Source organism: Sinocyclocheilus rhinocerous, unplaced genomic scaffold (assembly GCF_001515625.1).
Source record: "Sinocyclocheilus rhinocerous isolate Xijiao unplaced genomic scaffold, SAMN03320098_v1.1 scaffold362, whole genome shotgun sequence".
NCBI classification, from domain to species: domain Eukaryota; kingdom Metazoa; phylum Chordata; class Actinopteri; order Cypriniformes; family Cyprinidae; genus Sinocyclocheilus; species Sinocyclocheilus rhinocerous.
In genome coordinates this window covers 1,923,794-1,937,741 of record NW_015639507.1, presented here as the reverse complement: position 1 = coordinate 1,937,741, position 13,948 = coordinate 1,923,794, and the positions used below count along the sequence as shown (strand labels likewise).

General features: G+C 34.7%; 1 protein-coding gene across 1 annotated transcript in view; it reads right to left on the bottom strand.

The window, feature by feature from the left end:
• The window catches only part of LOC107751209 (voltage-dependent calcium channel subunit alpha-2/delta-3-like), a 48,681-nt gene that overhangs the window by 9,886 nt on the left and 24,847 nt on the right, over window positions 1-13,948 (bottom strand). The window contains exons 13-26 of the mRNA XM_016566872.1: window positions 12,418-12,551; window positions 11,837-11,854; window positions 8,801-8,872; window positions 6,504-6,584; window positions 6,292-6,366; window positions 3,893-3,976; window positions 3,615-3,686; window positions 2,657-2,718; window positions 2,473-2,540; window positions 1,438-1,483; window positions 1,257-1,354; window positions 812-905; window positions 516-611; window positions 266-387 (exon numbers count right to left, since the gene is read on the bottom strand). Of these exons, the coding sequence (XP_016422358.1) occupies window positions 266-387; window positions 516-611; window positions 812-905; window positions 1,257-1,354; window positions 1,438-1,483; window positions 2,473-2,540; window positions 2,657-2,718; window positions 3,615-3,686; window positions 3,893-3,976; window positions 6,292-6,366; window positions 6,504-6,584; window positions 8,801-8,872; window positions 11,837-11,854; window positions 12,418-12,551 (1,122 nt within the window). The remainder of the gene's footprint in view (window positions 1-265; window positions 388-515; window positions 612-811; window positions 906-1,256; window positions 1,355-1,437; window positions 1,484-2,472; window positions 2,541-2,656; window positions 2,719-3,614; window positions 3,687-3,892; window positions 3,977-6,291; window positions 6,367-6,503; window positions 6,585-8,800; window positions 8,873-11,836; window positions 11,855-12,417; window positions 12,552-13,948) is intronic.

The following is a 13,948-nucleotide window of genomic DNA, read 5'->3' as shown; positions in this document are numbered from 1 at the left end:
TCCTTCTCTGATGATGTCAGTTTGACGGCTTGGTGCAGAATATCCTTTTAAACACACCCCTCCAACCGTTAGTTTGATATAAGTGATAGACAGAGAGGAGGAGCGCCAAAATAAAACCATGCCCTCTATTCAATATTCCATTTCAGAAGGAAATACGTCACTACACTGAAATAAAGTCGGCAGCAACTTCTGGTTCACACGGACTTTAAATGCTTAAAGTATGTTGCATGACATGGATGTGTGTTAATGTGCTTGAACGTCATACCTGAACTGAAGGGAATGGAGTACACAAAGGTGCCGGGCACCTGCTCTGCGGCTCTTTTATACCACAGAGGAAAGTGATCTGCGTTAAAGACGCCCTCCTTGTCTTCCGCAGTGAGAAAATCTCTACAAACACATGCAACCATGGAGGATATTTTACTTCATCAATCATCATTAACACTCAGAGGCCTTTTATTGGCCAGCGTAATGAGATCAGAATCCGTCATTGGCCGGTCATTTGCATTAAGACTCACTGATTGGTCAGCTGCTCGGGAACCACAAACAGGTTGGTTCTGGAAAGACCAGTGCGAGTGCCGAGAAAAGCGATCTCAACCCCTTTATCAGAGTTCCTGTTGATAAAAACAAACAAAAACTGTTTTAGGCAAAATAGGTGTATGAATGGTCTCAGTTTTCCTACCCAGGCAACCAACATCATTTACTAAAAACTAGCTGCAAAAACAGCCTGTTTAGATTTAAGAGACAGACAGGAGGTGGAAAATAGTTATGTAATTTAGTAAATATGACCAAAAAAGTAAAAGTCCAAACTCACTCAGACTTATTGAGGGCCAGTCCAGTCCAGTACGCTTCTAAGGGAGCCGTTACTACAGCGTCAAACAAAACCTGCTGAATCAACTCTCTGTCACCTACAACACGCACGAGAGGACATTTAATACTCATCGGACAGCAACTTTAATGGGGACAGTGTTTAAACGACTGAGGTAATTTTGTAAGCAATGTGTAAGGTCTAGATGGAGGACAATGTGGCAAAACTTTTCAGGAGCAACTGCTACTGTATACTGCAGTATGAAACTGAGCTCATTTAACTGAAAACTGATTGAGTTGAAAAGAAAAATCGTTTCAGAGGCAGACTTAAAAAACTTATTTTGATGTAAGATCAAAGACAAATATTTCTCCTTAGAATAATGTGCACTGATGTATCGATTATAATAAGACCAGAAGTGTGCATTAAAAAGTTAATCTGAAATGCTGCTCACATTTGAGATGTGGTTTACGGCTGGTCATGTAGAGTCTGATGGCCTGAACTTGAGTCAGGTGACGATGCTCATGGTGCTCATCTGTGTTACAGTATGTCCTGAAACATAAAGACAAAATGTATTACTTGTGTGGTTAATGACAGCAATAGAAATTTATATTGGTGAGTTTCTATAAAGGTACCATTCATCAGCGAGGGCAACATCTGGCTGCTCCAGATCATGTAGACCTAAACGAAATGTGTGGACGAGAGTTTAGAGAGGATTACAGATGAACTGGAAGTATCAGGAACATCCCAACATACTTGTGGATAAATCACAAAAAGAGCACATCCAGTATCACTGCTGTTAAAAAGAACACTGACAGAATTATGATATTTGTGTTTTCAGGCTAGAGGAGAGGAATGTCTCAAGAAAACAGATCTGTTCACCTATGAAGGACAGGTCTTAAACATTATTTATAGTTCACTGGACACTGAAATAAGTTTAACTGAGTTTTAAACCTATAAACCCTCTGTATCATATTTAATATGCAAAAAAGGCCTTTAAATGATTAACATGATCAAAGCTTTGCACGAAAGCCTGTTGTACACAATCTACTACATACTTTCTGTTTATGCTACTTTTTTTTTAGCACAACTGTAAATATGTTCACCTTTAGGTTGTGGTTCATGTGTCTTTTTTGCTGTGAAAACTTTAATGATTTTTAGAAATATGTATATAATTTTTTATAAAGTAAATGTAAGATTTGATATTGTTAGTAATATTTCAAGATGATGGACTGACGCAACTTAAGTTTACTTGATTATCCATACATTATTTTTTATGTATGGCTATTTAAATATAAGCAACTGCACCAAATTGCAATTTTTGCTCAGTTTTGGCCTAATTAAGGTTCATAAATAAGGTGTTTTTTTTCTCCTCGAGTATGATATATAAAATACTCCACAAAATACACATATGCAAACATTTTTTTTTTAGACTTTTAGAAATATTTTGTCTAAAGGTCAATAAACTGTTCCATTTAAATTTTTTTTTTTTTACTATTTACTGACTCTTTTTTTAATATGTAAGGCGTTAGAGGGTTAATCTAAAGGGTTTAACAGTAAAATGTGATTTACAGCTACTAGACGAGAATATATTCAAACATTTTAACCATAAGAATTGACTCGCTTTGGCATTGTTTTTCATAAGTCTTGCTAATAAACAAAATCCTCACCGGCTTCTAGTGAAACATTTCCCTTGAAGAAGTATTTCCCATGTCCTCGAGAGAGCGCCACACCTACACTACAACACATACAGGAAATATCATTTAAAAAGTCATATTTTCATCATCACAATGCCACATACTTTCAATCGTTTGTTCAAACGTAAAATATTTACATATATGAGTCATCACCTACCTAAATGGAGTTCCTTTAATATCAGTGTAGTAATAATCATTGTGCATCATCAAGACACGTTTCTGGTGAGGAACAACATTATAAAGTTAAGTAGTCATGTGAGGTGTATTTTTGATATTTTGATATTAATCCAATGCTTTTTTTTTATTTTTTATAAAATGCCTTCTCCAGAGTGCTCAGGACCTCAGACTGGAACTAAGGTTTACCTTCCAACAAGACAATGACCCTAAGCACACAGCTAAAATAACGAAGGAGTGGCTTCACAACAACTCTGTGACTGTTCTTGAATGGCCCAGCCAGAGCCCTGACTTAAACCCAATTGAGCATCTCTGGAGAGACCTAAAAATGGCTGTCCACCAACGTTTACCATCCAACCTGACAGAACTGGAGTGGATCTGCAAGAGGGAATGGCAGAGGATCCCCAAATCCATGTGTGAAAAACTTGTTGCATCTTTCCCAAAAAGGCTCATGGCTGTATTAGATCAAAAGGGTGGTTCTACTAAATACTGAGCAAAGGGTCTGAATACTTAGGACTTGTGATATTTCAGTTTTTCTTTTTTTAATAAATCTGCAAAAATGTCAACAATTCTGTGTTTTTCTGTCAATATGGGGTGCTGTGTGTACATTAATGAGGAAAAAAAATTAACTTAAATGATTTTAGCAAATGGCTGCAATATAACAAAGAGTGAAAAAGTTAAGGGGGTCTGAATACTTTCCGTACCCACTGTATGAGTCATCACCTACCTAAATGGAGTTCCTTTAATATCAGTGTAGTAATAATCATTGTGCATTGTCAAGACACGTTTCTGGTGAGGAACAACATTATAAAGTTAAGTAGTCATGTGAGGTGTATTTTTGATATTTTGATATTAATCCAATGCTTTTTTTTTATTTTTTATAAAATGATACTAATATACTATATTATTGTAGTTCTTGCATGCAAAGATGAAAATGTTACCCCTTTGTCCACTGTTCTTTTTACTTCCATGGAGAAAGTGCCAGTTCGTCTGTTCACCATCGCTGTGCGCAACTACAAATAAACACATTTATGAAGCAGCACTTATTCACTTTAATACTATATACTTCTAAGATGCAAAACACTTTATGCAAGTATGTGAACCTAATGCACAACAGGACTGAGAACCTGCTATGCATTTGCATCTATGTACTTGCATAAAGTACGTTTCTGGTCTAAGTGTACTGCATTGAGTGCACTCAATAAAAACTGGTCCATACAACATCCTCTGTGTCCTCCCATTCCACCTCGGACAGGTCCACGCTGCTGTAACTGGGTTTCTTCCTCTTCTGGCCCTCCTGGTACTGCAGGAAGAGACACAAAGAGGACAGGAAGTGCTTTAGAGGACGGCAGTGCAGTTACAGTTAGGAATTGGGATCATACGGGTAACACGATGGAGACAGAAACGTACAGTACATTGTGATAGAGGCCATTAATCTAGCGTTTTGCACTCCTGCTCCTCGGGTTTCCAACTAGCAGTGCACATTTATGGTGTCTAATCAGATGATGAAGCGTGTTAAAGGTGCTGTAAACAATTTGCTCAGTTTCATCGTTTTGCTAACTTCAACCCCACAGCCTTTTCCCAAAATGATCAAAGCAATCCCAAATGTAGGATATGATTGACAGGCACAAAACATTCCTGATTGACTGGTTTTCTGATTGGCTTAAAGGCGTGGGCCGCTTGCCTGACTCTTATTTACAGTTTACAGACTCTAGTGCTGTCACTGAGACAGGTTTGATTTCTGAGGACAGCTATTTCAGTGATATCTGTCAGTAGTTGAGACATTATATGTGTGGTATTCCAAAAAGTTGCTTACAACACCTTTACATCCAGTATGTGCAGTGCTGAGGGACTCCACGAGCAGGATCGACAAACTGTGGGAATGAGTTTTGTTTACACACTATCAGAGCAGCCAATATTCGGCTTATGGGGATCTGTGTCAAAATAATCGGTCTAATCTTTTTTGCTCAGATTGGCTTTGGAAATTCAGTCAGTCAGTGGCTCTGTTCCAATCCCTAATGAGTTGTCTTGCCGTCTGCTGTCTACATAGGCAGCATTCTAAACAAATTCAAACAATTTATGTAAATTGCAAGGATGCAACAATGGTTACATTAATGGTGTTTGTCATGTGGAGCACACAAGAAGTCACTGAGAATGCTGTAAATCTATTGATTTCAATGGAAATAGTGCATTGCAATGACAAAAAAAAATGCAAGCCAAACTTTATTTATTTTTACTTTATATTTTATTTTAATATATAAATATATATTTAAGGCAAGCAGGTACAGAATTCATGATTCAAAACTATAACAAATACAAAAAATACAAATTGACAGTGTTATTTTAGTATATTATTTATAGTAGTTATAATATTTAGCCTTATATAGCTTTTTATATAGCTTTCATTTGTATAGTCAGTTTTCATTTACATTTTTTAAGTTACAGTAATTTTGTTATGAGCTGTCATTTTTGTTTTTGCATTTTAACTTTATTCAGTTTTAGTAATTTTAGCACTTCAACTTATGTTATTTTAGTTTGTTGCCATGGCAACATTTCTAAATTTCACTTTTTTAAGCTTTTCACCAAATATTTACATTTTTTTTTTTTTTTTTTCTTCAGTTAATAAACATATATTTTTGATAATTTGAGTTAACTAACAATACTGCAAAGAACTGAAATATTAGTTACAATTTTTAATTAGATGGACCTATTTTCTCTCATTTTATATACTTTTAATTGAATAAAATATACTTTATATACATTAATGTAAAAACTTTCCTTGTTGTAATGTATTCTGGGATATCCATGAAGGATACATACCATATATAATGTCCAATACTGTTAAAATCCAGCATAATTTTGCTCCCTATACTCTTTGGAACAGCTTTCACATTGAGAGTTTGCCTATGATGACAAAAATATTTCTCTAGATATTCAGCTCATTAAGGTTTGCAACAGAGCCTAAAAATAGCTATAAAGTTTAATAAGAATGTTACTTTGTGTCATACTTGAATCCAGTCCAGTTCATAACCAATGCTACTTACACTAATAATACACATTTTAACATTTACCACATTCAATGACATTGTCCCTGTTGAGCAACACAGAGTCAGTGTGGTCTGTAAATACACACTCTTAACACACACTCAGAAGCCTTGACTGATGCACACCACCGCTACGCAAACACAAACTAATACACAGCAGCACTGGAGCCACATTACGACGAGAACACCAACACGTTCACGACACACAGAGACGCACGCACACGCAGTCACGCGGGGTGACTGAGAGCGGGGTGAGGGGTGTCCCTGTGAAGGGTGAGTTACCTCAGTGCTCTGATCAGCCCTGGCAGGCACATGAATGGGCTTTTATTCCTGCATGCAATATATCAGAGGAAAAGGGTTGGGATTACAAAAACTACATCTCCCATGATGCACTTCAGCGTCCCACCAGCGCTCTCACAAGCACACTGCATGTGTGGGTAGATTTGACCTGAGCCAGCTTGTTTGGGGTGTGGATGTAGTTTCAGCATATTTCAGCTCTATTTTAGGTGGTGTTTGAAATCATAATCCTAATATCAGGCTGGATATGGACCCAAAACAAGATATCAGTCCTTACCAGGGGCCTCAGGTCGGGATGCGTCAGGATATATCCGTTATTGGTAATGGCAAACGCATATCCATGTATTCCAAGCTGGAGAAAAGAAGATGAGATTTTAAAAATGATAGCATTAATGCACCCCAGCCCGCTTTAAGATATAGAGAGTGTAAAATTGAACAGATTAAAATTGATTTTGAAATCCTGGTTATTTAGTGGTGGTAATGTCATACCTTGTGTTTTGGGATGGTTTTCATTAACTCTTGAATGGGGATGTCAGTGCCTACGACGCCTAGCAGGATGCCTTGGTTTTTCTGCGGAGGGACACATACTGTAAAATCACTTTATTTTCACACATATGCATTTGTCTCATATTCATACATAAAGTGTGTACATTCATTTTGAATAGACACTGATACAAACACCAACAGACTGACAAGTTTGAAAACAGATGGCGAGATTAACAAGTTATTTGACGTTTTTGTATGGTGGATCGAAGGATATTAATGATTAATTAAACCATAAGTATGAAATATAAGTGAAACACTATCAATAATATAGCATACTATTAATAAGAGTGTTCTGATGAGTTGGATTAAGAAATCAAACAGAATTGGATGAACATTTATTTTTACTTTTTAATGCAATTACAATAAAAGCTTCATCCCTCAAATAGACACAGAAACACTCTAAAAGTGGTCCATACAACTTGTGCATTATATAGAAGTCTTTAAAAGTCATATACTAGATTTGTGTGTGAAAAAGACCACTGAAAATCTTGACATTCACTCAAGCTTTTAATGAGAGAAGTACAGATTTGTGAATGAATTGTTCATTTGAGTCAAATCTTTTCAGTGAATCGGTTGATTCAGTTCACAAAACAGGTCTAAATGATTAGTTTTTACTAGGGCTTTCATATGGATTACATAATCTGAGAATATTTGTTTTCCATTTGAATTTTTTTCATTTAAAAGTTTCACTCTCTATAGATATATTTTTCATGTCTGTAATAAGGCAAGAATACACAGAGTTTCGAAGTGACGCGCTCAAGTTCACAGAATCCGAGAAGGCAGAAAGCGCATCCTGTTTGCTTTCATTATTTTACAAAAGCGCAACGTTTTGTTGTTATTCTGAGTGCACACGAATAAACGTAGCGTCTTTACATATAGCCTACGAAAAATGCATTACTCTTATCTGTATGACCAAAAATGACGAAGTATTTTCAGAGCAAATGATCGCAGCGGCGCCTCCATCTATCATGCAGTAGCCCAAGCGCGCTAATATTCATCTTCCACACTTTTTTCTAGGCTAACATTAGATTGATGTCATGTAAAGTTATGTAAAGTTGCTACTACATACATATTTTAGATGATAAGCCATATTTGGGGTCGATGAACGTTAGGTGAGCTTATGAATGTTGATGTCCTGCCCGATGTATGTAATTTCGCCACTTCGTGTGGAATTTTTTTTTCTGTGACTAAGCGACTAATAAAATTTTGGTCGACCAAGCCTCTTCTCGTCGACTAACTAACGGTTAGTCGACTATTAGGGGGCAGCCCTAGTTTTTACATTAAACATTTTAGAATATACATAAATATTGCTAGTTAGATAAAAAAACATGTATTTTTAATTTAATTTAATTAGATTTTTTATTAAAATTATTACTAATAATAATATCTAAATTCATATTAATATTGTAATTATAATTCCATATGGAAACTTTTTAGAATATACATTTTAGAAAATACTATATATACACTTTGCATTTTATTAATTTTAGAACGTTAATATTGTCTGTTATGTTCATTTACAATTAAATATTTTAAGTCTTAATATTAAAATTTATATGAATATTGTTATTAATAATAATAATTTTCTTATAGTTCCATATGGAAACTTTAGTATATATATGTTTTAGAATATTAATTAATACTGACAGTTACAGTTAATTAATATTAATTATTAATAATATTAACACTAACATTTAAATTAATATTAATATCAATATTAATATTGTTATTATAGTTCCATATGGAAACATTGTAGAATGTACATTTTAGAATATAATGATATATATATGATATAATAATGATATTAATGATATTAACATTGTTTTATAGTTTTAAATGGAAACTCTGTATTATTAAAATATAATTAATTAATATAATTGTTATTTATAGGTCTGTATGGAACCTTGTTAAAATACACATTTTAGAATATACATTATTATTAATAACTTACATTAATATTGTACATTTGACATATATATATATATATATATATATATTCATATGACATTATTTCATATTGATATTAAATAATATAAATTATTGATATTAATAATATTAATATTGTTATAACAATTTAATATGGAAACCTTTTAAAATATACGTTTTGGAATATAATTTCATATTAATACTGCATGTATCTATGCTAAAATATCGACTTAATTTGTTGCTAAGCTTTACACATTTTATGTGTTTTGTTTAGTTCTGACACATACAAACACACACACACACACACTCCTCACCGTTTCATTCTTGGTGCTAAACACAGGCATGGCCACTGTGGTCATCGGGTTTGGACCTTTATTCTCTCCAAGCTGCTGACAGATCAACAGAAGACTTTCAGATTAAAATTTACATGAACATCTGAGAAAAACACGTCAAATAAATACATGAAATAATCAAACCAACGTTTTGATTAATGGCCGTGCGAGGTGTAGACAAGTGAAGGGTGATCTGGTGAAGATGCTTCATCTCTGGAACTGAACTGTAAGCTCAGCTGCGGGCACGATGAAGGCTGACATGATTTAACGCATGAGCTAGCTGAAACTAGGTCTGCAATTCCCCCACCTCACCCTTATGTGTGTGTGTCCATTATGCATGGTTTACAGTGGCCCTTGAGAGGATTCGTGAATGTGGTTGTTTGTTTATGTTTGTGAAATAGGAAAACAGAAAGAAAACAAAAAGAAATATCCCATTCCAGTAAAAAATTACCAATGCCATTCCAAACCTGTAAGAAAGTGAATGGGGACAAAACCCCAAAAAGAACAAAAAACAGCATTAAAATATTATAAAAGTGGTCCATATGGCTTGTGTGCTGTATTAAAAGTCTGACTGAAAATCGAATACCATTTTTGCAAGAAAATCTCCTCTGTTGTAGCTCTCAATTTCTGTTCATGTAAATTCAAATCCATTCAAAAGGTTTTCAGTAAATAGCAATACAATTTTTTTTTTCCAAAAATCATGTATACACTACCTTTTAAAAGTTTGGGGTCAGCAAGATTTTGTAATGTTTTTGAAAGAAGTCTCTTCTGCTCACTAAGGCTCCATTTATTTGATCAAAATGCAGTAAAAACAGTAATATTGTGAAATATTTTTACTGTTTAAAATAACTGTTTTCTATTTTAATAACACACACACACACACACACACAAACCAATGACTTCAGAAGTTTATAGTAGACTATATAGAGTCGTATGGACCATTTTTGGTGCTCGACAGCCCCAGTCCCCATTCACTTTCACTGTAAGGAAAAGATCTGCGAGGACATTTTGCAAAACACCTCCTTTTGGGGGGGGGATAAAAAAGAAAGAAACAAAGAAACAAAGAAAGAAGAGAAAAAAGACAAAATCTGAGAGTAAATGATGCCATATATTTTAAGTGAACAATTTCATAATTTTGAGTGAACTATCCCTTTAAATCTTGTTTACAGTGTGTAACTTTAAGCATCATTGGCCTTGTTCCACAGTCAGATTGACAGGTTTGTTTCTACAACAACAGCAAAAATCTCCTCCAGTCCCACTGAAGAGGGCTCTAAAGTCTCCCTTATTCTGTCTCACATTCCAGAGCTCAAATAAAAAATAAAAAAAACTCAACCTCAGTTTGAGTTTTGTCCAACATTTGTTCAGTCTGGCTGGCTTCGTGCAGAACACTAGAGGTGTATCCTGCAGGAGCCAAATTGAAATCTGTGAATTAACCTTGTGCTTCCCCCTTCCTCTCCTTCCCCCCTCTTCCCTTCTCTCTTTCTCCCAGTCTCTGCCTCTCTCACCCCCTCTGCTCCAATGTCAGCTTTATTACGGCTTTAGGAGATAAAAGCCAATGATCCACAAGTGTGTGTGTGTGTGTGTGTGTGTATATATATATATATATATATATATAAAAAAGTCGCTCTTATCAGAAATGGAATGGCACAGCGGTCGGTGTTGCAGTTCTCGACATACCCAGCAGAGTGAAGCCAAACCCTATCTCTGACCACATCTCGCCCTCTCTGGCTTTTATCTTTCACTCTCTCGGCCTGCTTTCTGCGTTTCCCTGTAGCACTCTGCACCACATCCACGTTCAAGTTCTAATAAAACGTTTCAGATTCCAGAAACGGAATGCTGAAAGCAAATTACAATGAGGAAATGCTGCAAGACACCAGTGACAGAATGGACACAAACAGGCTCTGTTCCAAAACCTAGTCAGCTGCCTTGCTGACTACAGTCTACATAGGCAGCATTCTAATATAAGTGAATGATTTAGAACATTCTATGTCGTATGTCATACAAATAGTGCTAAAAAGTGCAAGTACAGACATCAAATAAGCATAAATACACAACAATTATTGAGTAGAATAATCATATTTTAAACAGTTTGAACTATTTTAGTTATATTTCTCAGTATTGAATGAATTATATGCATACAATCTACAATTTGTACACTTAGAAAAAGTTACAAAACCACTGGGGCGGTACCCTCTCAAAAAATAATACAACGTAAATAATCCAATTTTGGTACTAATATGTACACTACCAGTTAAAAGTTTGAAAAAATTACTTTACTACTGATACTAAGCCTTTTATGCTCACCACGGCTGCATTTATTTGACCAAAACACAGTAAAAACAGTAATATTGTAAAATATTATTACAATTTAAGACGCATTAAAATAGAAAACAGTTACTTAAATTTTTTTTTTTTTTTTTTACTTTTGTTTTTTTTGCTTACAACAGAAAACTTTGGAATATTATGGTTTCCATAAAAATATTAACAAGCAAAAACATTTTTCAACATTGATAATAAGAAATGTTTCTTAAGCAGAAAACCAGCATATTAGAATAATTCTAAAGGATCATGTGACACTGAAGACTGGAGTAATGATGCTGATAATTCAGCTTTGCATAACAGGAATAAATGACATTTTAAAATATATTACAATTGACAAAAGCTGTCTTAAATGGTAGTAATAATAATAATGGTACCTTTAAGGTACTAATATGCACCTTTTAGTTGTAAATAAGGTCAAATAAGGTACATTTTGAAAGAGTACCCCACCAGTGACAGCTTTTGTACCTTTTTTCTAAGATATGTTTTTCCCCCCTTGAACTTGTCACAATGCATTCTGGTATTGCCTTCTTCACTAAGTTGTAGACATGCACTGCTGCCATAGAAATTGGGCTATTTTTAGGTATCTTAGAAGGAACAGCCTTTATGTTGTGTGTGTTGTCCCTTACAATGCTGCCTCCGTAGGCAGCTCGCTAGGTTTGGGAACAGAGCCACGGAGACACCGGTTACGACTGTTACCTTGTGCGCCTGTGCGAGCTATAGGGACACAGGGAGAAAAATAATACGTGTCATTGACATGTGCTCACGTCTACACACATACAAGAGACACACTGCACGGTGTGTGACCTGATCTCGTTCTTGTAGTGCTCACTGAATGGAAGAGTATCTTGATGAGACCTTCAGGGAGTTAACGGAGCTACTAATGAGGACTGAGTTGCATTTTATGAAGGCGAATGATTGGAGAAAACACAGACTTAGTAGAGAAAATACATTTGATTTTTTAGACAGCAAACCCTTTACAAAAATGTACCATAGTGGCATTAATTTCTGCCAAAATACCATAGATACTTACTACAGTTGTTGATGGTACTGTAAATAAATGATAAAATAATATTACAGTGTAAGAAATCTCTTCAGAATATTTTTGTTAATTCATTTATTTATTTATTTTTGATAACGGTGGTGATTTATAAATACAAGTGTTGTAACTTATTTTAGAAACAGTCATATTTTTGCAGAAACTATGGTTCACATTGTACGTTTCTGTAAGGGATACAGATGCTGTACACACACAACATGTCGTGATCATTTATACTTACTGCGCTGTCCACATAGGCTTCGGTCCACACTGTGTCATGTTCATGGTCGATAACTTTAGGTCTGCTCATCACATGCAAATACCGCATCACGTTCTCCTGAACATCAGCCAACGTGGAGATCTGACTAAAATAACCTGCACAACATATAGCAACATTGCATATTTGAATTACTCTCTGAAACTTAAACACACACACACACACACATACATATACATATATATATATATATATATGCATTTTGGTAACAATTTCTATGAACATACATAATGCCTACATTTAAAGGTATTTATAATGTTTTAAAATAAATATTATACTTATCATTGTAATATACAAGACATTTACATTGTTACAAAAATTTCTATTTCAAATTAAGGCTGTACTTTCGAAGAATCCTGAAAATTCCACAAAAATATTAAGCAGCACAACTGTTTTCAGCATTGATAATATTAAAAAATTTACACAATCATCAAATTAGAATGATTTCTGTATATATATATAAAGACAAGATACAAGCTGATTATCAGATGCATTTTCCATCCATTTGGCAGTTTTGAAAATGTGCATGTGCTACTGCAGAGGCTCCAGGTGCAGAGCTAGAAACTCTCAGCATGATGTGTGTGTGTATGTGTGTTCCTCCTCCCGCGGCCAGTCATCCGTGGCGCTGGCACATGGGAGTGATCAACGCTGTGCAGCCACGGGAGCCGTGCTGACAGGAAGAGTGATTTAGGCTCAGTTGACCCTTGACCTATGTCAGCTCCGCTGTCCACATAGGCTTCGGTCCACACTGTGTCATGTTCATGGTCGATAACTTTAGGTCTGCTCATCACATGCAAATACCGCATCACGTTCTCCTGAACATCAGCCAACGTGGAGATCTGACTAAAATAACCTGCACAACATATAGCAACATTGCATATTTGAATTACTCTCTGAAACTTAAACACACACACACACACACATACATATACATATATATATATATATATATGCATTTTGGTAACAATTTCTATGAACATACATAATGCCTACATTTAAAGGTATTTATAATGTTTTAAAATAAATATTATACTTATCATTGTAATATACAAGACATTTACATTGTTACAAAAATTTCTATTTCAAATTAAGGCTGTACTTTCGAAGAATCCTGAAAATTCCACAAAAATATTAAGCAGCACAACTGTTTTCAGCATTGATAATATTAAAAAATTTACACAATCATCAAATTAGAATGATTTCTGTAGGATCATGTGACAAAGCAATAAATTACATTTTAAAATGTTTAAATAGAAAATAGTTATTTTATATTGTACTAACATTTCACAATATTACAGTTTTTACTGTATTTGCTGTACAAATAAATGCAGCTCTGGTGAGCATAAGAGACTTCAAAAACATTTAAAAACCTTACCGACCCCAAACCTTTGAATGATTTTGTATATATTTTCATGTATATTTTGTCTAAATGCATTTTAGTAACACTGTAAATTTACTTTTACAGAGGAAAAAAAAAAAAAATTTATATATATAC